We start from the raw sequence: 26,004 nt of genomic DNA, 5'->3' as shown, positions 1-26,004 counted from the left end.
CCAGTTCTTTGAGAAATGAAAAACGGCTGTCTTACAGATCTAGTCATTACAGGCCCAGAAGTGTGACTCCAAAAATAACTCAAAGACCAATCCTTTTTACCAGTCCCAAAACCTCCCTTATTTATCTTAAAAGGCTTATAAGTGTTGTAAAAATTCTGGCCCTAAGAGAAGGAAAGTCCTTCTAGAAAGTGCTTGTCTTTTCCTTCTGTACCTTTGCACTGTAAATACACAGTATCTGCCTCGTCTTTTCCAGAAACTCTTAATCTAGTCCATGTCCTTAAAATGCAAATTCCAGGGAGGTAATGCTGATCAAGAAAAACGAGGAGGAAAGTCCACTTAAAACTTTATTTGCCAGGGCAGCCCCGGTGGTGCAGCGGTTTGGCACCGCCTGCAGCCTGGGGTGTGATCCTGGAGACCCCGAATCGAGTCCCACATTGGGCTCCCTGTGTGGAGCCTGCTTCTCCCTCTGTCTGTGTCTCTGCCCCACTCTGTGTCTATGAATAAGAAAAATAAAATCTTTAAAAAAAAATAAACTTTATTTGCCAAGGACAAATATAAATCTTAAGTGTCTTCTCCACAAATCCATGTATCTACGTCTGTATGTATCTATCTATAAATATTATTTTTTTGTTTTGTTTTTTTCCAAGGAGTTTATTTGGGCAGACCTGGGGACAGGGAAGCTCTGCTTCTAAGAGAAGGTGTTGGGTCTCCTGGTGGTGAAGCATGGCTTGTGCTGGCAAGGTAGGACCCAGTGGGGTATTGGGAATTAGATTTTGGCGTCTCTTGAGCAGCACTTGCTGGCTGCAGTCTCCTCTACCTTCGTGATCTGGACCAAGTGTACTTGAATAGGGTTCCAGACACCCCTGTCTTGGTAGCACTGGGTGACATTGCCAGCAGTGGTAGGTCCTGGTACTGTCTGTACGTGTTGTCGGTGCCACCGTGGGAGTCGTAGCACAGCCAGATGCCAAAGTCTTTCACCCACGTTGGGGATTTTTTGAACACCTGTCCAGTACACAATTTCTCCTGAAGACTTCTTCAGCTTGTTCAGCGGAGACACAAAGTGATGAAGGATAAAAGAAGAAAATTATTCACCTTTAGCTCAGACGGCTGACCTATAGCCTGCATAGTTTTGACAAGGATCAAATAGGTGCTGGCTGCTACATTCTTAAAGGGTCTCACGGCTGCCTGTATGTCTCACCAATAGTGAATATCAAGCTAAATGATAAGTGCCAAAGAAATCTTGTGAAAGTAGTTTTATTTTTTTTTGTTTTTGTTTTTTTTTTGGTTTTTTTTTGTGTGAAAGTAGTTTTATAAGTAGAAATTTGAAGAAGATATTTATGATCTAATTCTTCCTGCACGTTCCCTCCCCCTTGAGCACTAAGCATATAACCACCAGCTTCATATAGAAAGAATGCAGCTTTTTCTGCCCACGGGTCCTTTCCCCTTGCTACTTAAATAAACTTACTAAGCTGTACCAGAACACTTCTTCAGAATTCTTTCTTGTCACACTCAAACGATCTCACAAAAGTACCAGAAGTGGGACTCTGCAACAACATGATTAGGTGCAAAGATATGCATGCAATAGAGGGGTGGACTGGGGCATTTGGGGGTCTGTAGGCAGTGCCCCCACCACCTTGTACTCTGGCAATGTGCCTGAGGCCTTCATGGTGCACGCTCTGTTCTTGTCCTCACCCACGAAAGACCATAAATATAGACCATAAAGCTCTAGCGAGGCTGCCTGGGAGGCTCAGTCCATTAAGCACCTGCTTTTGGCTCAGGTCCTGATCCCAGGGTCCTGATCCTCCAGGGTTGTGAAAGTGAGCCTGTTTCGGGCTCCTTGCTCAGCAGGAGTCTGCTTGTCCTACTCCCTCTCCCTCTGCACTTTACCTGGCTCATGCTTGCTTCTTTCTCTCTTTCTTTCAAATAAATTAAAAAAAAAAAATCTTAAAAAAAAAAAAAGCTTTAGCTATCTGGATCAATAAACTTATTTCATCTACTAAAATTTTTTTTCAAATCCAACCTTTATAACTAGTAAATTTTGTATTTATTTCATAGCAGAATTTTCAAACAGAAGCTATAAGGTATGTCTATCTTACATGTTCACATGTGGTCCTTGTATGGGTTGGAAGTGTGTTTCTACCTCCTGATTGTATTGCTAAAATTAGCTTACAAAAGGGCTCTATTTAGTTCATTTAAAGAACAAACAAGTGTTTTTAAGGATTGGGCTTGTAAATTAAAAACTCAAAAAGATAAAAACTAACCCAAATGCTTTTCAAGTCCATGTGATCTAAAAAAATTCCTTTTTGATATAAAAGCTAGTCTGGAATTGATGGCTTAATTAAAATGAAACATGTCCTTAGAGTTATGAACATTAATATAAAACTTTTATCTACGTAAGTTTACTAGCCAAATAACTTTGTTATCTCTTATCAACACAAAAATTATGGCTTAAAATAATGACTGACTTTGTCTAATGTTCATAAAGTCTTTGTAAGTAATCTAAATACAATTGTTAAAAACAAATGGATTTAAAAAAAATATTTTATTTATTTATTCATGAAAAACACAGAGAGAGAGGCAGAGACACAGGCAGAGAGAGAAGCAGGCTCCATGCAGGAAGCCTGATGTGGGGCTCAATCCTGGGTCTCCAGAATCAGACCCTGAGCCGAAGGCAGATGCTCAACCACTGAGCCACCCAGGCATCCCAAACAAATGGATAAATTAAAAAATTTAGGTAAGGGATCAGGGTCCTCCCCAACAATAGTTTCCTCAAAGTTTTTGGGCAAATAATTGGTTAAGTTAAATTCATTAAATATCTAGAGTATTTCCAAATAAGACGAAATACTCTAACACTAATTACTAAACATAGGTTTATCTATTTATGGCTTCCTAGTAAAGAGAAGCTAAAATTATTTAAATATGTTACTGTTACATTAAGTTAAAAAGACACATGCTTCTAAAAATTTTAAATATTTATTAATTTGAAGATGTGAAAATTATATGCCAGACTGATCACAATTGCTTACTTAGTTTTCAATTTGTCAAGGAGGATGAATTTCCTTTATCCTTCAAGGTCCTAGCTGGACTAAGAATCAAATTGACATGTGATACATATAGAGGAGAAAATCTAATTTAATGGCATATGCACAGGAAATCCACATAGACATAGAAATTCCAAAGACAATGAGGCAACATGAGGCTTATATGAGCTAAGGGGATGGATGAGGTCTGAGGATACAAGGAGGAGAAGAACCTCCAGGAAGGTGAGAGGAGATATTTGGAAGGCAAAGGTTGCTCTATGATGTAGGTAAATTACTTAAGGAACGAGACTCTTAATAGCTCTCTTAGTACAAGCAGGCAGTTGAGAGAGACGTGAAGAGCTTTTCCCAAATCTTTTGGGTTTTAATTGCTTTTAACTCAAAATAACATTCGCCAGAGTGGCCTTAGGATGACCTGCCCTTGGCACCTGTAACTAGAAACCAAAGGTTTCTAAGGTTAAAAATTCTGATTAATGTGTAATTAAAACTACTAAAAACAATAAGAAACATCTCCCTATGTCAGGAAAATGAGATATGTTTTCAGTAATAATAATAATTTAGAGGCTACCTTTAAGCAACAAGCTTGAGCAGTGAAAACCTGAGTAAGGCTAAAGGGCTCACAGTGACTGCCGGGCTGAATGCAAACATGTAATGCAAATAGGCTCAAGCAACCCACCTCGAAATAGCCATAGGCCCTAACTGACCAATTAGGACCAGGCTCAGTTCCTAAGATTACCAAAAAAGGGACGATTTCATGCATTCTCATACCTACTCACTGTGCCCGATAACGGTGGCCCCTCACCACTGTCTTGTTACAGTCGGTGTCTCCTTTGTTGCCCTGCCCACCACTCCCTTGCAGTGTATTCAATAAACTTCTATCTCTTTTTGCTGCCTTGAATTCTGGGTGATTTCTTTCACCACCTGTGCCACCAGCCCCCACCTAATTGGGATGCCTCACAAATAATAGTAATATAATAATAATAATAATAATAATAATAATAATAATAATAATAATTTTGTCCTAAAATAAGGTTGGTTTGAAATGGAAACACTGTGTAATTGTATTCCAAGCAGTCTGAAGGCTACATATCTCTAACTCACTGACCTGTGCCATCTAGCTTATAGCTTGACTAATTATAGCTTCTTTGAGATTTCAACAGAACACTGGCCTGGGGGGAAACAAAGAACAATCTATTTGTAGAAGATCCAGCTTGACTACATTACTGAACAGCCTTCCCTTATGCCGGCAAGTCCACTTGAGATCACATTAAGAATGCTTCCCCTGCATGTGGACACTTTCAAGTGCCTTCCCCTTAAAAACACCCTGCTTGGTCGAGGACTTTGTGGAGATGGTCTTTGGACATTAGTCCACCATCTTCCCAGGTTGCCTGGCCTCATGAATAAAGCAACCTTTCCTTTTTAAATTTTTAGAAAAGATTTATTTATTTTTGAGAGAGAGAAAGAGAAAGAATGAGTGCACAAAGGGAGAGTGAGCAGAGGGAGGGGCAGAAAGTCTGAGTATGGGCTCAGGGCTCCATCTCACCACTCTGAGATGGTGACCTGAGCCAAAACCAAGAGCCAGTCACTTAACTGAGCCACCCAGTCACCCTTAGCAACCCTTCCTTTCAGACCAACACTTGTCTCTCAAGTATTAGCTTTTGGGGGTTGAGCAGATGAACTTGGATTTCAGTAACAATAGGATGAAATCAGAATATAGAAAAAAAACCCTCAAAAAATTTTAATGTGTGGTCAAGGTGGCTAAGATTAAAATAAATTTATTAAAAATAAGTTTTAATATCAAAATTAAGCTGGTACAAAGTTAAAATTTGGTCTTTTTTTTTTTTAAGATTTTATTTATTTATTCATGAGAGACACAGAAAGAGAGAGGCAGAGACATAGGCAGAGAGAGAAGCAGGCAGCATGCTGAGAGCCCGATGTGGGACTCCATCCCAGGACTCTAGGATCATGCCCTGAGCCAAAGGCAAACACTCAACCGCTGAGCCACCCAGGTGTCCCAGTCTTCTCTCTGTTAAAAGAACAGTTTTCTTGGACTTTTAATTTGCTTTTGATAAGGTTTTTATAAGTTTCTTTATCTTTTAAATATCAAGTTTTATAATGATCCAAGACCCCATTTAGATAAGTGCTTAAAAACTTTAAAACAAGGGATCCCTGGGTGGCGCAGTGGTTTGGCGCCTGCCTTTGGCCCAGGGTGCAATCCTGGAGACCCAGGATCAAATCCCACGTTGGGCTCCCAGTGCATGGAGCCTGCTTCTCCCTCTGCCTGCGTCTCTGCCTCTCTCTCTCTGTGACTATCATAAATAAATAAAAATAAAAAAAAAAACAAAACTTTAAAACAAATATTTTTGACAAACTCCCCAAAATCAAATTCTTAAGTCTCTTTGACCTGAAATATTACAAAAGAGTTGTAAAACTAATTAGGCTTATTTACTATGTAAATTACATAGAAAATATTGTCAAATAAATAATACTAAGCCTTTTTTATATTTGTAAGATTGTGGCACATACAGATAAAGTCCATTCTGTTGCACAAATGGCCCCTTTTTGCCACACTTTTGCCATCGTAATGTCCTTGTGACATGGCAACAGTCTGCATCTGAAAAAATTAGTATTAATATAGACACACAGTGGTCATAAATTTAAGAAACAGGACTATGAGAAGCCCAAGACAGTTGCTTGCTTCTTTTTTGGCTCCTTGACAAAGCCCAATTTTCAGTTTTTGTCCTCCTTTGCCCACCATCGTACATTTAAGAGGACTCAGGTTATAAATAGGCATTAGTGTAGAGACTTCTATAAAATTTTAATACCTGCAACTGGATTTTATTAAGCTGCCACTTAGTAAGAATTATCAGTATATACTTGTACATGTGTTTTCCAGGTGGGTTTAAATCTTTCCTTGCTACAAGGCTGATGTCTTCACAGTAAAACCAAACAAAAACAAAAAACTGGTTAAAAAAAAAAAAAGTTTCCTAGGGTACTTGGGTGGCTCAGTGGTTGAGCATCGGCCTTTGGCTCAGAGCATGATCTCAGAGTCCTGGGATTGAGTCCTGAATCAGGCATGGAGCCTGCTTCTCCCTCTGCCTATATCTCTGCCTCTCTCTGTCTCTCATGAATAAGTAAATGGACTCTAAAAAAAAATGTTTCTTACTGAGGTGTACTTTCCATCATCTCTAGGAGTCAAGACACCCACTTCACTGGACAAATCAGTAGAGCCTTAACAAAACCTTGCAAAATTCTAGAAATTCTATCAGTCTACAACCTTCTACTGATCCCTGCTGTTTCATGCTAATATGGCCAGTTACTATAAGTCTCTAATGTTTTATGCTCAAGCCTGTCATCAACAGGTTGAGAAGCTTTCCTGGATCCTGTTAAAATAAACCTGTCTGGGGGCACCTGGGTGGCTCAGTTGGTTAAGTGTCTGCTTTCAGCTCAGGTCATGATCCCAGGGTCCTGGGTTGGGCTCTGAGTTGGTCTCCCAGCTCAGTGGGGAGCCTGCTTCTCTCTCTGCTCCTTTCCCTGCTTGTGTTCTGTCTCAAATAAATAAATAAAATCTTAAAAAAAAAAGAAACCTGTTTTTTTATAGTCGAGAGCCTAATAACTTGGTATTGTAAAACATCATCAGAGAAAAACAGCCCTCATGCCCTTAAAGGGGTTGTCCCAAGTGCTCCTGACCACTGGCCCAGCTGTAAAATGAAAAGATGCTAGAGACCTCTAAATCAAATTGACGGAAGAAAAGTAGCTGACATCAAGGTGTAGACTGCCTCCACCCCAGATGCTGGATCAAGACATCACACTTTAAACACAAAACCCTTCTCTTTCTTCTCCTGTCCTTTTCTGGCACTGGCCCAAAAGGATGGCTTTCCCAGCGGTATCTCCCAGGTCATTGCTAAGGGGGGGATGGGTGACCTATTTTATTTTATTTTATTTTATTTATTTTTAAGCTTTATTTATTTATGAGAGACACATGGAAAGAGACAGAGACATAAGCAGAGGGAGAAGCAGGCTCTCTGCAGGAAGCCCGGTGTGGGACTTGATCCCAGGACCCCAAGATCATTACCTGAGCCAAAGGCAAATGCTCAACCACTGAGCCACCAAGGTGCCCCATGGTTACCTCTTTTATTCAGGGTGGGAAAAAAATCTAACTGTGCCTCCAATTTTTCACAAATAAAATAAGACATCTTACAACTGAACAAACATGAGTTTGCTCCTTTGGTGAGTCACAGAAGCTATATCAAGTGGAGTTGTCACATATAATAAACTTGATTTGCAGCATAGGATATCATGGGGATTCTTGTAGGTAGAGGTGTGCATGGGCCTTAGGGAAACATGCCTATACATACATTGTATGTTATGTCAATGAGGCTTATGCTCGTCCTTGGGCAGAGATTTTGGCATTATAATGAGGTAAAGGTAGCTGTCATCAGTCTCCATGGGTGACTCCCTGGTCCATCTGCACAGGTGTGAGTTGGAGGTTGAGCTTCAACTGGTCTGGGTGGTCTGGGCCAGCTGGATGTCTTGTCAGAGCAGTCATTACTGCTTAAAGGGCAGTTTCAGTTTCCATCATGGAACTATGCCACTCAGGTCTCTTGCCTGAGTTAAGAGATAAGCTGGAAAGATGAGCTAAAGGAAAAACATGGGACAAAGGGTTGGTGGGTATAAGCAGGTGGGCAGTAAAAGTCAGGTCTTGGGGTCTAGCTGGTGACAATCTCATTGGTAACTCTTCTACATTTACATTGTTTTTAAAAGATTTTATTTATTTATTCCTGAGAGATACACAGCTGAGCCACCCAGGTGTCCCTAAATTTACAAAGTTAAATTAAAAAGGATACTTCTTGGCATGCCTGGGTGGCTCAGCAGTTGAGCATCTGTCTTTGACTCAGGGTATGATCCCGGAGTCCCAGGATTGAGTCCCACATCGGACCCCCTGCATGGAGCCTACCTCTCCCTCTGCCTATGTATCTGCCTCTCTCTCTCTCTCTCTCTCTCTCTCTCTCTGTCTCTCATGAATAGCTAAATTAAAACAAACAAACAAACAAACAAACAAAAAAACCTTTAAAACAAAAAAAGGATCCTTCTTTTGGCAGGTTCCTATTTCCCTGGTTAGGGATAAATGCAAATGAAGCTTTGAACAAAAACTTCTTAATTCTTAAAATCATTACAAAATCTTCTGCTAAAGCAACAGCAAAAAAATAAAAAAATAAAAGAAAAAGAAAAAAAAAAGAAAAAAAAATAAAGCAACAGCAGCTCCCCCAAAATCCTTAGACTCTCTGGTTAAAATTATCCTTAATAATTGAATAGCTCTTGATTATCTTTTAGCTGATCATGGAGGTGTTTGTGCAGTGTCCAAAACCACCTGCTATGTCTGGATTTACCCTCCTGGGGAGGTTAAAACTGTTTGGTTTAAAAAAGTGAACTCCTTCCATGGGGTCTTTCTTTGGCTTATTTGATTTTGATTGGTTTAGGTCCTGGGGACCATGGCTCTAAGGTACACTCCAAATACTGGGAATTACCCTGCTTATAGTAATCCTCCCTGGTTATAATAATCTCCCTGGTGCATTATATTCTCTCAAAAGCCTTAAATATGTTTATAGCTGCTAACCACCAAGCAAATGAACTCTCTAAGACTGGAACATCTAAGGTATGAGGAAAATAACCAACTTAAAGAAGTTGAACAAACCATCACCTACATCACAAGGCTAAGTAAAAAAGTTATAGATCCCTTAAATAGAGCAACAAACCTGTGAACTGCAGAGCAGTAGCTGAGAGTAGTGCTAATGCCTTAAAATTTGATCACATCTCAGTGAAATTGAGAGTCCAATGAGAAGGGAAAATTGTTAAAAAAAAAAAAAAAAAAAGAAAGAAAGAAACAAAATATCGCAGGCCTCAAGTGATGTTACTTAGAGTTCCCAAACCAGAGCTTAATACCCAATAAAATTGGCCTCCCCAAGAAAAGTGGCCTTAAGGCGTCAATCAGGAAATGTTTCTTTCCACCAGTGCCAGAGTCTGTCACCTGGGACCTCTCCATCCCCCAAAAGTGAGGTAATCTGCATAGTAAGAGGCCTTGCTCTGCCCCTGACAAACAGCTTCCTTTGGAACAATCCTTTTCTTTTGCTAGAGACTTTCTTGTCCCCACGCTCTATGAAAACCTTGCATTTTGTACAACTCCTCAGAGTGCCTCTCCACTTGCTAGATGGGGTGCTGATTCATGAATTGTTTAATACAGCCGATTAGATCTTCAATCTCATTTGGTTGAAATCTGTTAACAGGTTTCAGGGCAACCAGAACTGGCAAAATCCTGCAGTAGTCATGACATTAAGGAATAGTTCTATCAGGTTTATGATGAAATACAGACAGACTGTATTTGTGTCTTTATGTAAATTAAGAGTCCATTCCTCCCCGCCCACACCTATAACTTCTAATAGAGACTTTTCCAAAACCCTAAAATGTAAAATGACACTTGGAAATCTTTAGTTGTGTTAAAAGTTAAAGTGAGGCATATTAAACATTTTCAGAGCTTATTTGAGCAAAAATCGACTTGGATTAGACAGCATCCAGTCTAGCAGATAGAAAGCAGTACCAAGGAGTTGTACAAAATGGAAGATTTTCACAGGCAGAAAGGAGCAGGGACTCGGAATTTATACTGGCAAGAAAGCGGATTGCTTATTGCAAAGTTACTTCCCTTTAGGAGATGGCAGAGGTCTCCCAGCCAAATGACCTAACTAGTGCCCATCAGGTGATTTCTGATGGAACAGGTCTAAAATTGCATTTCTGGGAGAGCCAAAAGTGTATTTAAATCTGGTTTGGTGACATGGAGCTTAAATGACTTTGGGGACTGTTGTCTTGTTTTTAACAGCTGTTACTAAAAATTAATGCTTTTATTTTTTATTTTATTTATTTATTTCAGAGAGAGAGAAAGCACAAACATGAGCAGGGGGAGGGGCAGAGGGAGAACTACCCGCTGAGCAGGGAGCAGGGTGTGGGGCTAGATCTCACCACCCTGAATCATGACCTGAGCCAAAGGCAGATGCTTAACTGACTGAGCCACCCAGGCGCTCCAAAATTAATGCTTTTAAATGTGCTTTTTCATCTAGTACATTAAATGAGCAGTTTAGAAAAAATTACTTAAAGATGAAGGTAAGTGAATAATTAATGAGATCACTTTCATAAGATAATTCAAAACATATTGATGGTAAATTTATAGGAAGGCCAAAAACTAGGGCAATGATTTTAAGATACTTTGTTTTGGCATGTCTGGGTGGCTCAGTGGTTGAGCATCTGCCTTTGGCTCAGGTTGTGATCCCAAGATCCGGGACCGAGTCCCGCTTCGGGCTCCCTGCGAGGAGCCTGCATCTCCCTCTGCCTATGTCTCTGCCTCTCTCTGTGTCTCTCATGAATAAATAAATAAACCTTTAAAAAAAAACTTGATTCACTGGAATTAAAATTTTTTTTCTGTATTTGAGAGAGAGAGAACACAAGTGCAGGGATGAACAGAGGGAGAGGGACAAGCAAACTCTGCATAAACACAGGTCTCGATCTCACCACCCTAAGACCATGACCTGAGCTAAAACCAAGTGTTAGACACCTAACCCACTGAGCCACCCAGATGCCCTGATTCATAGGAATTTTTTTTAAGGTTTTATTTATTTATTCATGAGAGACAGGTTGAGAGAGAGAGAGAGAGAGAGAGAGAGAGAGAGAGGGCAGAGACATAGGCAGAGGGAGAAGCAGGCTCCATGCAGGGAGCCTGATGTGGGACTCAATTCCAGAACCCCAGGATCACACCCTGAGTCCAAGACAGATGCTCAACTGCTGAGCCACCCAGGCATCCCTATAGGAATTTTTAAATTGAAAAAAGCAGTGTAGCTTCTGAACTGTATTATTGACCTCATTACATTACAAAGAAAGTGAATTTTTATATATCATCTCACCATCTGGTCTGGAGGATCTTTGAAAATTATTCATAAACATTGTGAAGAGAACATTTTAAAGTAAGAAATAAGGACTATTATGGAAAACTAATGCATGTACTACATTTTGCAATTTTAATGAAGCATGATAAATAGACCCTAGCTAATTAAAATAAATCCTTTTTAAAAATTTATTTATATATTCATGAGAGACGCAAAGAGATGCAGAGACATAGGCAGAGGGAGAAGCAGGCTCCATGCAAGGAGCCCAATGTGGGACTCGATCCCAGGACACTGGGATCATGCCCTTAGCCAAAGGCAGATGCTCAACCATTGAACCACCCAGGTGCTCCTAAATAAATTGATCCTAAAAGGAAAGCTCAGTACTGGAATAATATATCTGGCCTATAGTCATTAAAACCCCACTTTCTGCATCACCTAGAAAGAGAAACAGCAATAATGGTTGGTTTCCACTTTGATATCTACACACTAAGATTAACAAATGAATTTTGTGAAAACTCTAATGTGAAAGAATTATTGTCTTTTGAACCATTATTAACAATTTTAACAATAAAGTTGTCACTAGTTTTACTAATAGTACCAAAGCACTAATATTTCAAATGATTACCACTCCATATTATGAATATTCATTTACTCATGAATATCATAAGTCAGACATCAGAATGCTAAACAAAAATGGAAGAAAATAGACCCCTCACCCGTTTCCCCCCGCCCCCAATAAAATGAGAACATTCAAAGAGGTCCTGATGCTGAAGAAAGCCTTGGTGTTGGTGGTATTTTCTATACTTCAAGACTTGATCTTCTAACTCTGTAGGTCTGTAACATTAGTTTTCAGCTTAGCCAGTGGATATTCCCCTCCCTCAAAACTACCTTTTGTATGGCATTGATTTGTACAAAAGAACTAAGTTTGTAATAAAATACAGAATTGTGAAGTCCTCTGATATTTATTTAAATTACTTAGTCTCTTTTATCTTATCATAGAAGATATGATAAGAAACCAAGTTAAGGTTGGTGAATATATGTAACCAAGGCACTAATAACAAAAATAATATTTTTCTGGCACATGAGTACCTAGTTAGGGGGTGCTGTTATTTCCTATAGTGTTTTACCATTTACAGATCCTTCCTATGTTTTATGGAATGTTTGATTCTTACAAGAATTATATCAAGTAGTGGGTCTGGTATTATCATCTTCGTACCTTTTTTCCTGATGAAAAAAAACAAAAGCAGAGAGATTAAGATTACCACAGAGATTAAGTGCCTTAATTCAAATCTCATAACTGATATATTTGACATATGTTGCTTTGGTTGGGCCAATTTCCTTCCTCCTTTTGGTAACAGGATTCTGATTTTCCTTTAAAGAACTACTCCTGTGCCTTTCTAGAACTCCTAAGAGTTCTAGAGTTCCCCTGTCAATCAAGGGGCTCAACCTCTCTCCATTACATGGGACCCACATTTGCCCATCAGGATCTTCTATATCCCCTGGATACAGAGAGTGGTATACAGGTAGGCATTGTGATCCAAGTAATTTAAGGTGTTTTTTGTTTTAAAGATTTTATTTATTCATGAGAGACACAGAGAAAGAGGCAGAGACATAGGCAGAGGGAAAAGCAGGCTCCCTGAGGGAATCAATCCTAGGACCCTGGGATCATAACCTGAGCCAAAGGCAGACACTCAACCACTGAGCCACCCAGGTGTCCCTGTTTTGTTTTGCTTTTAAGAGAATGAAATAAATGAATTCTAGGAGTGAGTTGGCTTCACTTGAGAGCTGTAAGAACTATGAGAACCTGGAGCTGTTTTCCAGGGAAAGCTGCTGGAGTGAAGCTAATATGGAGGAAAGCCCAGTGGAGAATGAAAGACTGAAAGAAAGGGAGGGAGGGAGAGAGAGTGAGTGAATGAGAGCAATATATTCCTGATTTCATTTGAGGAAATGGATATAGCTATCCCTGAAGCCAGATCAATTCCTGGATTTTCAAGTTCAGTGACTTAATAAGTTCCTTGTTTGGCTTAGACAAGTTTGGACTAATTCATCTGCAATAATAAAAAAAATCCTAATACAGCTAATAAAAGTCTTAGTTATGACTGAAACACATCTTTGACATCAGATCTCTTGCTATTTCCACTGCATATTTCAGAAAGATACCCTTACCCATAAATGTCAAAAAAGATCAGGTGCTACTGTGGGAGACTTGAGAATCTGCCCTCTTTTCAAGGAGACAACCAGCTCTCTGTTCTAGGTTCTGTTCAAGTTTTCATTTAAAAAAAAAAAAAAAAAAAAATTATTTATTTATTTATTTATTTATTTATTTATTTATTTATTTATTTATTTGAGAGATAGAGGGAGCTAGAGGGAGAACACAAGTGAGGGAGGGGCAGAAGGAGGAGAGGGAGAGGGACAAGCAGACTTCCGGTTGAGTAGCTAGCCAGATGAACCAGCCACAATACAGGGCTGGATCCCAGGACCTCAGAATCACGACCTGAGCCACAGTTAGACACTTAACCAACTAAGCCCCCCAGGTGCCCCTCAAGTCTTCATTTTTAAAATAATATCAAGAGGATAAGAAGACAAGCCACAGACTGGAGGGGAGAAGATATTTATAAAAGACATATCTGATAAAGGACTATTATCTAAAATATACAAAGAACTCTTAACAAGAAAACAAACAACCTGATTTAAAAATGGGCAAAAGATCTGAACAGACCTTTCACCAAAGAGGATAAACAGCAAATACGCATATGAAAAGATCCACACCATATGTTATCAGGAAATACAAATTAAAACAACAATGAGATACCATTACACACCTATTAGGAGGCCAAAATCCGAATACTGACATTGCCAAATGCTTGTGAGGATGTGGAGAATAGAAATTCTCATTCATTGCCAGTGGGAATATAAAATGGTACAGTTACTTTGGAAGACAGTTTGGCAATTTCTTTTTTTTTTTTTTTTTTTTAATTTTTATTAGTTTGGCAATTTCTTAAAAAAAAACTAAACATACTCTTACCAAATTCACTTTGGTGAATTTTTTAATGAATCTCACCAAATTCATTATCTTTCTCCTTGATAGCCTTGGTATCAAGGCTGATACTTACCCAAAGTAGTTGAAGGCTTATGTCTACACAAATTGATTCATAATTGGCAAAACTTGGAAGCAACCAAGATGTCCTTCAGTAGGTGAATGGACAAACTGTAATACACCTGAAACTGGTTAAAAGCGTAAAGTTGAACACAAATCAAAATGGCTGCACTGATGCTTCAGTAAAGCTCAATTTTAAAGTAATCTTTTTCCTCCGTTCTGTAAACTTCCCCTCCTTCCTTCTTGGCCTTTTGTTTCAGGAAGCCAGTACCACCCCCAAAGCTGAGAGGAAGGAGGCTAGTAGCATGTATACAATTCCTGTCAAAACCAGCTAGATACTGTTTTTCCCTATAAAAACCTCAGCCCCTTCCTCCAGGAGGGCTTGCAGTTTTTGAAGGCCATAGCCTGCTGCAGTCTTCTTGGCCAGGCAGAGCAATAACAGTATTCTTCTTTATCCCAAACTCTGTCTTTCCATTATATTTCAGCTCTGAAGCATGGAGATTGGGTTTTGACAATGGAATACTACTTCTCTGCCAAAAAGAAATGAGTCACCAAGGCACAAAAAGATATGGAGGAAACTTAAATGCATGTTACTGAAAGATGCCAATCTGAAAATGCTACATACTGTTTGATTCCAAATGTATGCCAATCTGAAAAAGAGTAAAAAGATCAGTGATAGCCAGGGGTTGGGAAGGGATTGATAAATAGTACACAGAGGATTTTTAGGGCGGTTAAACTACTCTGTATGATGCTAATAGTGATGGTACATGTCATTATATGTTTGTGCAGTCCCACAATATACAACACAAAGAGGGAACCTTAATGAAAACTACTGGGGAGGGGGAGAGGAGGTATATAGGAAATCTCTGTACTTTAAATTTTGCTGTGAACCTAAAATTATCCTAAAAAATAGAAGTGGCTGGCTGGCTCAGTTGGTGGAGTGTGTCACTCTTGATCTTCGGGTTGTGAGTCCAAGCCCTGTGTTGGGTATGGAGATTACTTAAAAATAAAATCTTTAAATAAACAAAAATAAAATATAGTCTATTTAAAACATTTCAAAGCCATTGCTTTTGACCTCTGCATATATTTTTATAAACCTTTTGGTGGCAAGGTTAGGAGAGTGTGTTGGTGAAATAATCTATGTAAAAATATGTGTTTTCACATAGTGCAATGAAAGAATTGTTTAAAAGAAAACTGTTTGGCAAATCAAACTCAAATAAATAAATAAATAAATAAATAAATAAATAAATAAATAAATAAATAAATAAATAAATAAATATAAAAAGCAGACAAAAAAAAGAAAACTGTCAGTTGTTCTACCAGCAAAAATGGGTTTATCCAGGAATAACAAAGAATTGTAATAGGAGGGATACACACTACAGCAAACCCACAGGCAAATCCAATAAAGAAGAATGTGGGGATTCCCTGGGTGGCTCAGTGGTTAAGCGCCTGCCTTCGGCCCAAGGCGTGATCCTGGAGTCCTGGGATCGAGTTCCGTGTCGGGCTCCCCTGCATGGAGCCAGCTTCTTCCTCTGCCTCTTTCTCTCTCATGAATAAATAAATAAAATCTTTAAAAAAAAAATGTGACTTTATGGAGAAGGAGGAGGAGGAAGTTGGAAGGGTTGTTTTAATAAAAGTCCATTGGACGAAAGCAAAAGTTCAGTGTGATGAGTTTCTTGTTGGCTGAATTGCAGTGGTAGTTGATTACTTATAGGAGATGCAATGTATTTTTTTTCTCTGTTGGGGCCTGTTATTGATGATTCTTCCTGTAACTGAGCAATACTGTTCCCCCTGCTAGCTTCCTGACTCTACTTTAGTGAGGGTTTTCTTTATTTTTACAGAATGATGGAAACAGTAGCAGAATTACAGTGAGTGGAAGTATGTTAGCACTTTGTGAATGTAAAAGAATATTTCTCGTGTAAATATATGAGAAAAGTGGTTAAAATTGCTTATGCAAACTTTTAGATTGGTAAACTATTTTTCCTTAGTACACCTACTTCTCTGATTTCCTATGTTCAGTTCCTTCTTTTTTTTTTTTTTTTTTTTTAAGATTTATTTCAAAGTAATCTCTACACCCACTGTGGGTCTCAAACTCACAACCCTGAGATCAAGAGTTGCATGACCTACTAACTGAGCCACCCAGGCGCCCCCGCTTTCCTTTTTTATTATTTTGTGAGCACATACCCTGTGTGAGCATGTTCAAATTGGGCAACTCCTTTAAACCACTAGAAGTATAATGTCATGGGCTGTGATGTTTTTCTATTTTCCCCTTTACCATGCTTTTTCTCTGAAGGCCCTAGTTCTACATCTTTTTCACTCAAATCTTTTTTTTTTTTTCAAAGATTTTATTTATTTGAGAGAGAGACAGAGAGAGCATGGAGGTTGGGGAGAGTGGGCAGAGGCAGAGGGGAGGGAGCAGCAGACTCCTCACTGAGCAGGGAGCCGGTCTTGAGGCTTGAACTTGATCCCAGAACCACCTCCCCCATCATGACTGAGTCCAAGGCAGATGGTTTAACCACTTAACCAGCTAAGCCACCCAGACAATGCCTCACTCAAGTCTTTTTATCCTCTCTCCCCTATTCTTCTGTTTTTGGTAAAGAATGGAGACAAATAAAGGGGAAAGTGAAGCAAATCCTGTGAGAGGAGTAGGTTAAACTGGGAGTAGATTTATCAATCTTAGCACATTCTAAATATAGGACGTCCTGATCAATAAAAAGAGTAGAAAATCTTCATGTATTAACATTTTTTTTCTTTACTTGAATCCCCTACCTACCTACTCCTTTTCAGTTAGCAAAAGTCAAGGATATAGGAAAACTTAAGGAAAACCACAAAATTGAGGTGAACAAAAATAGTTTTGATGTATTTATTACATTTTATTAGCTCTTTCTCTTTTGGATTTCAAGGACAAATGGGCTTGTTTTTCTTTTGCTATGAATATATACAGTATTTAACTCTTTCTGGACATTGTTTCTTTGGACTGACTTCTTCAGAGTTATATGACTATACTTTTGTTATCTTTTGTCATCTTCACTTATTTCGGCCTAAAAGGCTATATCAACACCTTTTTTTGTTAGGTTTTCTATTCACTGTCGAATCTGGGTTAGTTTTGTTTTCAAAGACAGCATCTTGAAGTCCTTGAGTCTGAAGTATTGTTTTGCTACTTGTGGTGTTTTTTCCTGTTGGGAGGCTTTACTATTTTTTTCTCTGTGTATTACATTTGACTTGACCTTCAAGGCTTGGCTTAAGTTCATTTCCTCTTTTAAGTTTTAAAAATTTCTCTAGTTACTTTCTAATTGTGTACTATATGACTGTGCATTTGTGGTTGGTTGAATAATGGCCCCCACCCCCAAAGGTGTCCACTTTCAATTCCTCAGAATCTGTAAATAAATATTCTCTTCCATGGCAAAAAGCCCTTGCAGATGTGGTTAAATTAAGGACCTTGAGATGCTGAAGTAATCCTGGGTTATGTAGGTGGGCTCAATGTCCTCATAAGGGTCCTTATAAGAGGGAGGCCAGAGGATTAGAGTAGAAGAGGTGATGCTACAATGGTAGTAGAAGGAGAAAAGGCAATGGGACATGGGGCCAGCAGTCAAGTAATGCAGGCACTCTCTAGAAGCTGGAAAAGACAAGCAGACAGTCTTCTTCAGAGCCTCCAGAGTAACCAGCCCTGCCAACACCTTGGTTTTAGCCCACTGAGGGTGATTTTGGATTTTTGACTTCCAGAACTGTCACATAATACATCTGTGTTGTTTTAAGCTACTAAGTTTGTGGTAGTTTGTTATAGCAGCATAGGAAACTAATATGACATCATTACACCCTTTACAATCTGTAGATCTATTCCACATAATTTCCACTTTACCGTCATGTTCTCCAATCCTACTACATATAAATGGTAGAACATAAATTCTTGGTGGATAGAAACCAGAATTTCTACCTCTTTTTTATACTTTATGGTGGCTAGTCCATTCTTAGGAACTAAGGTATATGGAATGGATTGATGTGTAAAACAGAACAACCCCCTTTCTGCCTCTGCTGCTGCCATGGCTCCCATGAAAAAGCTTATGGTGAAGGGGGGCAAGAAAACAAACAAACAAAAAGCAAGCTCTGAAGTTTACCCTTGACTGCACTGCCCTGTAGAAGATGGAATCATGGGGATGCCTGGGTGGCTCAGTAGGTTAAGTGGTTAGGCAGCTTCCTTTGGCTCGCTCAGGTCATGATATCAGGGTCCTGGGATCAAGCTATCAGACTTCCAGCTCAGCAGGGAGTCTGCTTCTCCCTTTCCCTCTGCCCTCTCCCCTGCTTGTGCTTTTCTCGCTCTCAAATAAATAAATAAAATCTTAAAAAAAAAAAAAAAAAACAACCATGGATGCTGCCAATTTTGAGAAGTTTCCTCAAAAGAGAATCAAGGTGACCAAATAAGTAGGCTTGGACTAAAAAAAAAAAAAAAAAAAAATCAAAGTGAATAAAAAAGTTGGGAATCTTGGTGGAAGGGTTGTAACCACTGAAAGGAGCAAGAGCAAGATTCCTGTAACTTCTGAGGTGACTTTTGACTTTTTCCAAAAGGTAGTCAAAACATCTCACCAAAAAATATTTGAAGAATAATCTATGTGATTGGTTGTGTGTAGTTGCTCCCAGCAAAGAGTTGTGATTTACATTATTTCCAATTTTTAAAAAAGATTTTATTTATTCATGAGAGAGAATGAGAGAGAGAGAGAGAGGGGCAGAGACACACGCAGAAGGAGAAGCAGGCTCCATGCAGGGGCCCCGATGTGGGACTTGATCCTGGGTCTCCAGGATCATACCCTTGGCTGACGGTGGCACTAAACCGCTGAGCCACCTGGGCTGCCCACATTATGTCCAGATTAACCGGAGAAGGAAGATGAGGATTAAAACTCACTTATTTGCAATATTTAGTATGATTCCTTGAATAAAACTTGGGAACCAAAAAAGAGGGATTGGAGAGAGAGGGAGAGAGGGAGAGGGAGGGGGGGGGAGAGAGAGAGAGAGAGAGAGAGAGAGAGAATGGTTCCTACCATGGGTAAATGAAGGGTATTTTGAAAGACATAGATGACTCAATGAACTGTGTTTACTTCTTTGGCATCAAATTCCAACCTTATGTTTTGAGCTATCATATGCAATCTTAGGTGCACAGTACCTGCATAATGGAGGGTGAAGACTGTGGATCTTCAACAAGCACTTGATACAATGAGTTAAAGTCTGTAGGGGAAAGAAGGAAAAGGAGAAAAAAAAAAAAAAGCAAGATGGGTCTGGCAGAAAGTCCTCCTTGTCTATTTAGCTGATGCATTTTTTTTGTCACATCAAAGTAAAATGTTGAAAAAGAACATTCATTAAAATTTTTAACATGAATCTTTCTTGAAAGCGAAATAGAAGATGATAAAAACAGGCAGGGTGTGACATCTTAACTTCATCCTATTAAATTCAAATAACCAGTCTTAAAATCCAAGTAGTATGCTTAATACTATGCTAAGAGATAAAAAGGAGGGACACAGGTCTTTTCTAAAGGACCTTAATATGTAGTTGGGATAATACTAATAATCAATCAGGGTTACCAGGCAAGCTTATTGCAATCTTATATGATTCAGACTTTGAAGATTATAGGTATTTGGAATTTGGCTCTGGAGAACCAATAGTTCATTCATTCAATAAATATTTATTGAAAACTCAGTATGGTTCTCTGTGAATAAGAGCTTCTGTTTGGAGTTTAAAATCTAATAAAGGAAGTCAAAGGAAATAACTAATAGAAGAATGGTTTAAGTGCTAAATAGCCAGATGCTTTGTAGTTGAGCAAAGGTTATTACTATAATTTCTGAAAGTTGAATGGGGAGGTGGGATTGTGAATCATTTTAAAGGTATTATTTAGGCCAAGCCTTGAAAGATGAGTAGGACTTTGACAAAAATAGAATATTCCAGGCTGAAGCATGAGCAGGAACACTGCAGACATCAAAGGGCATGATTTTAGTAGTTTGTTGGGAAGGAACAAAGGATGTTTGAAGGGTAGTGCACTACTTTATTGCCACGGTAAGAAATTACCACAAATTTAAAATACAAATATATTTTCTTATAGTTCTGTAGGTCAGAAGTCTAACATAGGTCTCACTAGGAATAAAATTAAGGTGTCAGCAGGGTCGAGTTCCATTCTAGAGGCAAATCCACTTCCTTGTCTTTTCCAGCTTCTAGAAGTTACCACAAATCTGGCCCATGGTTCTCTTCCTCTATGTTCAAAGCCACCCCCCTCCCCTTTTAAAGATTTTATTTATTCATGAGAGACACAGAGAGAAGCAGAGACATAGGCAGAGGGAGAAGTAGGCTTCATGCCGGTAGCGGGATGTGGGACTCGATCTTGGGACCCCGGGATTATGCCCTGAGCCAAGGCAGATGCTCAATTAACCATTGAGCCACCCAGGGGTCCCTCAAAGCCTTCCAATCATTCTTCCAAGTCACATCTCCCTGTGCACCCCCCTTTGTTTGGAAGGCCCATGTGATTGCATTTGGCCCATTTAACAATCCAGAATAATCTGTTTTTAGAGTCAAATAATTAGCAACCTTAACTTAGCCTTTGTGGGTGAAATTTAACATATTCATAGGCTCTGGGGACTAAGCCCGTGATAGTAAGCAAGGAAAGGTGGCCAACAGGGTGTGCATGCACTAGTAAGAGCAATGGGCAGCAGGTGCAGGTTTCTGAGGCTCGACATAAATCTACATTTCTTTGAAAACGGTTTTGGCAAAGAAAAAAAAGAAAAAACGGTTTCGTTGCCCCCCTAAAACGGGGAGCGGGCGATTCTGGGGTGCAACGTCAGAAAGCCATTATTACACTCAAGGTGAGAGGATCCAAGGCAGGAGCGCATAGCTGATCTTCCTATTTGGTCTGGGGCTGCCTCTGCTCATCTCTAAGTTTTTCATTAAAACCGTGACGTCATCCCACAGGAAGTCTGCACGCGCAGTTTCCGGTAATTTGGCTGAATCTGCCCAGTAGATACTGCAATCCAGGCCTTAAAATCATTCACCTAAAACAAGTAGGGGAGACCGGAATTTTGGCAAATTCCCAATTAGCCAGTCCGAAGCTCAAAGAGCTAGAGACCCATTTTTTTTGTTTTTTTTTTTTAAAACGGCTCGAGCCGCGGGGAAAGCACGCACTCCCGGTTGTCAAGGTGTTTCCGGAACACGGACAAGAACCTGAAAAGCGGTGCCGGGCTTCGGCGAACAAAGCCCGACGGCACGATCACCTTCGACACTAAAGCTCTCCCCTCCCTGGCGACCCACCAGGGAGCGCCGTCTTCTCCACCCCGCTCCCCGACCGCCGGGACCACTGACACCACTGACTCTACGGACGCCGCGCCCTGCACCCGACCTCGACGACGTCAGCGCGGAGTCCCAGCAGCGCAGCGGGTGGTCGTGCGGAGGCGGAGGCAAGAAAAGGGGACGGCCGGGGGCGGGGCGTCACACCGTCTTCCGCTTCCGTCATTTCCGGGTGCGACTGCCGCTCGGGTCCGGCTGGGCGCCGGACGCGTTCAGTGCCCTCCTACTTGCCGCTTACCGTCTGCACAAACTGCCCCTTCCCTGTGCCCAGCGGGAAGGACATGAGTTTTCCTGGGCCGACGTCCCCGGACGGGGCCCTGGCAGGGCCACCCCAGGGCCTGGGGCCCGGGGAGCCGACGCCGGGTACGTGCTGTGGGGCGGGGCGGGGCGGGCGGCGGGACCCGAGTGGGTGGGTCTCCCGGGCTGCTCCGCTGCGGAGAGCGGCGGGTCCCCGAGGCTCCGGCCCCGGGCGGAAGTGGGGAGTCGCGCCGCCCCGGTGCCGCGCTGAATGAGTGGGAAGCGAGGTCTGGACGGGAAGCGGCGTTTGCGGGGCGGCGGGCGGCGGGCGGTGGGGTCGTCCTGCGCTTGGGTGTGACTCCGGCGCTTTTGGCTACTTGTTATGCGTGAATGGTTGAGCATGAATTTGTCAGGCGGAGGGTCGGTCTGTCATTCAGTGAACTGCTGTACCCAAGTATTATTGACGCCTCACTCGGGGATGCTGTCTTGCTCGGTAACCGTCCTCCCGCAGCTCTCGCAGCCTGAGTTCCAGGAGCGGCTCAGGCCCTCATAACCCACGCCCTCCACCGTTCACGTACCGTCCTTGGGAAAGTCGAGAAAATAGTCAAAACATTCTTTCCAGATGAGGAACCTCGGATGAGAAAGGCAAGGCTTTTATCTCCGGTTCTAGGAATACAGGATCTACTTGGAAATAGTGTTTTCAGCTTTCTTGGTCATGCTTTTCGCCTCCTCTTTACACTTTCATAAGCTGCTCCCATAATTACGACTTCCTTGTATTTCTGTGCGGTTTGCCGCCTCCCCTGCCTGCTGGATACTGGGCCGTGGTGGTTTTGCGCAAACCTTGCATTCGGCTTGTAGGAGCCTGATTCTGTTAATGGTGCCGGGTCACTGTCCGTTGGAACTCTGGCGTTGCTCTTGACTGCCCTCTCACTTGCCTCCTACCTCTGGTCTAGGTGGTTCTACTCCTCAGTTTCCATCTCCTTTCTGTAGTTTGACTCTTACAGGGACAGTTGTATGTCTGTCCACCTCCAGCCTCTTATTCTTTCACTGCACCTGGCCCACTGTTGTCATATCACTGCCCCAAGATAAAGCTTCAGTCATTTTCTTGCTTGGAAACCTTAAAATGGCTCCTTACTACTTATTAACTAAAGGGTCAAACCCCTTAGCTTGATACTCAGGGATCCCCAAGGGCCGGTCCTATAAGCTCACATTGCATATGTCCTATTTTTACACACCACAAACTATCTTCTTTTTCCAGAGCAATCCCATATTCCCACCTTTCCTTATGTAGCCTTTTTTTTTTTTTAACCGTATAGTATTCCCTCCACTTCTTTAGAATTCTTACTCATTTGGAAATAGGAGGCTTCAAAGATTGATGGTGAAAGTATAAATTGGTGCTATATTTTAGGAAGGCAATTTTGCAATGTCTGTTTAAGAAACGCCTAAACCAAAAAAAAAAAAAAAAAAAAGAAACGCATAAACCCTTTGTCCCGTTATTCTAAGAGTAATCCTACCAGAACATTGACGTGATATATGAAGAGGCAACTCAGGACAACATTGTTTGAAATAGTAAAAAGTGAAAATACCCATCCTTAGATATCTTAGTCTACATGGGCTGCTACAACAAAATACTAGAGATTGGGTGGCTTAAACAACAGACATTTATTTCCAGAAGTTCTAGAGCTCTACAAAGTCCAGGATCTATGTGCTGGTCTATTAGGTTCTGGTAAGAGCCCTCTTCTGATGTTGCAGACAGCTGTCTTCATACTGTGTCCTCACATGGTGGAGGGAGAAAGTTCCGGTTTCTCTTTATCTTAATCCCATCATGGATCCCCACCTTCATGACCTCATCTAAACCTAATTACCTCCAAATACCATTACCTTGGAGGTTGGGACTTTAACAAGAGAATTTTGTTAGGGGGAAGTGGGGAGAGGGGACACACAACACACAAATATTCAGTCCGTAACAGAGAACTGGTAAGCAAAGTATGGTAGAATTTTATTTATTTATTTTTTGATGAGAGAGAGAGAGAGAAAGAGCATGCGTGTACTAGTCAGGATAGGCGCAGAGGGAGAAGCAGACTCCCGGCTGAGCAGGACCCTGGGATCATGACCTGAGCTGAAGGCAGATAGATGCCCAACCAACTGAGCCACCCAGGTGCCCCAATATGGTAGAATTCTTTTCTATTCAAAATAATGTAGTAGATGTGTATATGTGCATATGGAAGATATTTAATATTTATATTTAAGAAAGGAACAATATGTGTAATGTTTCCTTTATGATTAAAACAGGATTTATGCATGGGTATGCAAAGACAATTTTTTTGAAGGCCACATAAGAAACTGCAGAGTGACTGGAATAAGGGAATGAGAAAGAGTTTTTAAGATTTCATTTTTAAGTAATCTACACCCAGTGTGGGGCTTGAGCTCATAACTCTGAGATCAAGAGTTGTGTATGCTCTTCTGACTGAGCCAGCCTAGCTCTCCAAGAAAGAGTATTTTTACTTTTCAGCTTATACCTCTGTCTTGTTGAGTTTTAAGTTTTTACAGTGAGTAAAATTCTATCCATTCTGCAAGCTTAAGCTCCAGTTCCCACACTGCCTTTAGAAGTTGTTCTCAGACTTCCCTGGTGAACATGATCTTTCTCTTCTCTGAAATCCTGTAACAGTTTCTGGTTTGCTAATGGCACTTCTCATATGTTATAATTCTTCTGTATCGAGCCCTTTCAGAGAAGGGCAGTTGCTTCATTTATTCTTACAACCTTGGAAACTAGTGCACTAGTACTAGTGCTAATACAGGTGTGTATCTGATGTTTCTTTTATAAGTAGGGTAAGGATCCTTTTCTTTTTGTTTAATCTCCCACAGTGAAGTGCCTTGAACTTAGTAACTTAATGTATTTAGAAGTGTGAGCAAGGGGGATCCCTGGGTGGCTCAGCGGTTTGGCGCCTGCCTTTGGCCCAGAGCGCGATCCTGGAGTCCCGGGATCGAGTCCCACGTCGGGCTCCTGGCATGGAGCCTGCTTCTCCCTCTGCCTGTGTCTCTGCCTCTCTCTCTCTCTCTCTCTGTCTATCATGAATAAATAAATAAAACCTTAAAAAAAAAAGAAAAGTCTGGATCATAGATCCTAATTTAAAAAAAAAAAAAAGAGAAGTGTGAGCAAGGTAGACTCTTCCATAATTAACCAAAAGATTGGGGAAGAATAGGGCGAGGTCTGTGAGTTAAAATGTCTATCTAATGTGAGGGAAGTGTATTAGTTGTTATTCCTTAAAGTTGACATATCCTTATTTGGGTGTTTCTATTGTTTATCTGTAATACTTGTTTTCTTTATTTCCTTAAAGAGAGTTGCTGTTTTGCACTGTTACTGTAACCAAGCCTTAAGCAATGGCATTAATTTTCAGATATACTTTATTCACTTCTCATCTGATGGTATACATCAGTCGCGATATCCATAATACTCCACTTTTTCCTATTATATATGTGTGTGCATGTGCATTTAAGTATTTATTTATTTATTTATTTATTTATTTGAGAGGGAGAGCATGTGCACATGTTGGGGAGGAGCAGCCCATTGGGCTCTGACTGGAGCTCAGTGCAAGGCTTGATCTCAAGACACTGAGATCACTGCCTGAGCCAAATGCCCAACTAGCTGTGCCACCCAGGCATCCCTGTCCATTCATCGAACCCTGTTTAGAAATTCTTTTGTAGGGGATCCCTGGGTGGCGCAGCGGTTTGGCGCCTGCCTTTGGCCCAGGGCGCGATCCTGGAGACCCGGGATCGAATCCCACATCAGGCTCCCGGGGCATGGAGCCTGCTTCTCCCTCTGCCTGTGTCTCTGCCTCTCTCCCTCTCTCTCTCTCTCTCTATCATAAATAAATAAAAAAAAAAAAAAAAGAAATTCTTTTGTACTTTTCTTGGTAGTAGTAGTGATTGATGAGTATTCATTTTAGATGTTTTTGAATGTCTGACACAGTGCTTATCTGTTATTTTTGAAGGAGAAGTATGAGGCATAGTTCCTGGCATTGTGTTGAGATTTACATGCAATACACTATTTTCTAGGGTAAATTCAGGTGCTGAGTCGCAAGAGAAATCCTTTGAAAATCTTTCTCCTAACAAATGGTAAAATGACATTCCTTTTGCATGTAAATAAGATATTAAGCTATATGCAAAGTAAATGTTAACCCACATTTTTACTTACATTCATTTAAAAAAATTTTTTAGTTATTGCATTTATATGTATATAAAATTTCTGCATGCTTCTGAAAAGAAGAATTTATTGCTTTTTTTCAGTGACTCCACTTTTAGGCCTCAGACACTTAATAATCCATTGAAAACTGTAAATCCTCTGCCCTGAAAAATATGTAACCATATAGAATATGTTTTACATATG

The 26,004-nt window shown here is 40.6% G+C and overlaps 2 protein-coding genes across 9 annotated transcripts in view; one reads left to right on the top strand and one right to left on the bottom strand.

Moving 5' to 3' along the window:
* Positions 1-527: 527 nt before the first annotated feature.
* LOC121484047 (60S ribosomal protein L18a-like) lies at positions 528-21,611 on the bottom strand. Of its 7 annotated transcripts, none has more exons than XR_005985925.1 (5): positions 21,433-21,611; positions 20,896-21,088; positions 19,219-19,280; positions 14,080-14,191; positions 528-1,039 (listed from the first exon to the last, which is right to left on the bottom strand). XR_005985925.1 is itself a non-coding variant. In XM_041742697.1 (5 exons), exons 1-4 carry the CDS (start codon positions 21,544-21,546, stop codon positions 14,117-14,119), a joined length of 276 nt encoding a protein of 91 aa, XP_041598631.1. In that variant the 5' UTR covers positions 21,547-21,611; the 3' UTR covers positions 528-1,039; positions 14,080-14,116. The 7 variants fall into 7 exon arrangements, 4 of the variants coding, with proteins under 4 accessions (XP_041598631.1, XP_041598628.1, XP_041598629.1 ...); XM_041742697.1 differs by lacking the exon at positions 20,896-21,088 and adding an exon at positions 14,689-14,713; XM_041742694.1 differs by lacking the exon at positions 14,080-14,191.
* BLOC1S6 (biogenesis of lysosomal organelles complex 1 subunit 6) overlaps positions 21,060-26,004 on the top strand; it is a 17,164-nt gene continuing 12,219 nt past the window's right edge. Inside the window, exon 1 of one of the 2 annotated variants that reach the window (XM_041742691.1) lies at positions 21,060-21,743. In XM_041742691.1, coding sequence (XP_041598625.1) covers positions 21,662-21,743 — 82 coding nt within the window. In that variant the 5' untranslated portion in view covers positions 21,060-21,661. Of the gene's footprint in view, positions 21,744-21,775; positions 21,905-26,004 lie in introns of those variants that run through there. The other variant, XM_041742693.1, reaches the window with a different exon arrangement.

The sequence above is a fragment of the Vulpes lagopus genome, chromosome 2 (assembly GCF_018345385.1).
Source record: "Vulpes lagopus strain Blue_001 chromosome 2, ASM1834538v1, whole genome shotgun sequence".
Classification (NCBI taxonomy): domain Eukaryota; kingdom Metazoa; phylum Chordata; class Mammalia; order Carnivora; family Canidae; genus Vulpes; species Vulpes lagopus.
The sequence above is the reverse complement of the archived record's forward strand: the minus strand, read 5'-3'. Positions and strand labels throughout refer to the sequence as shown.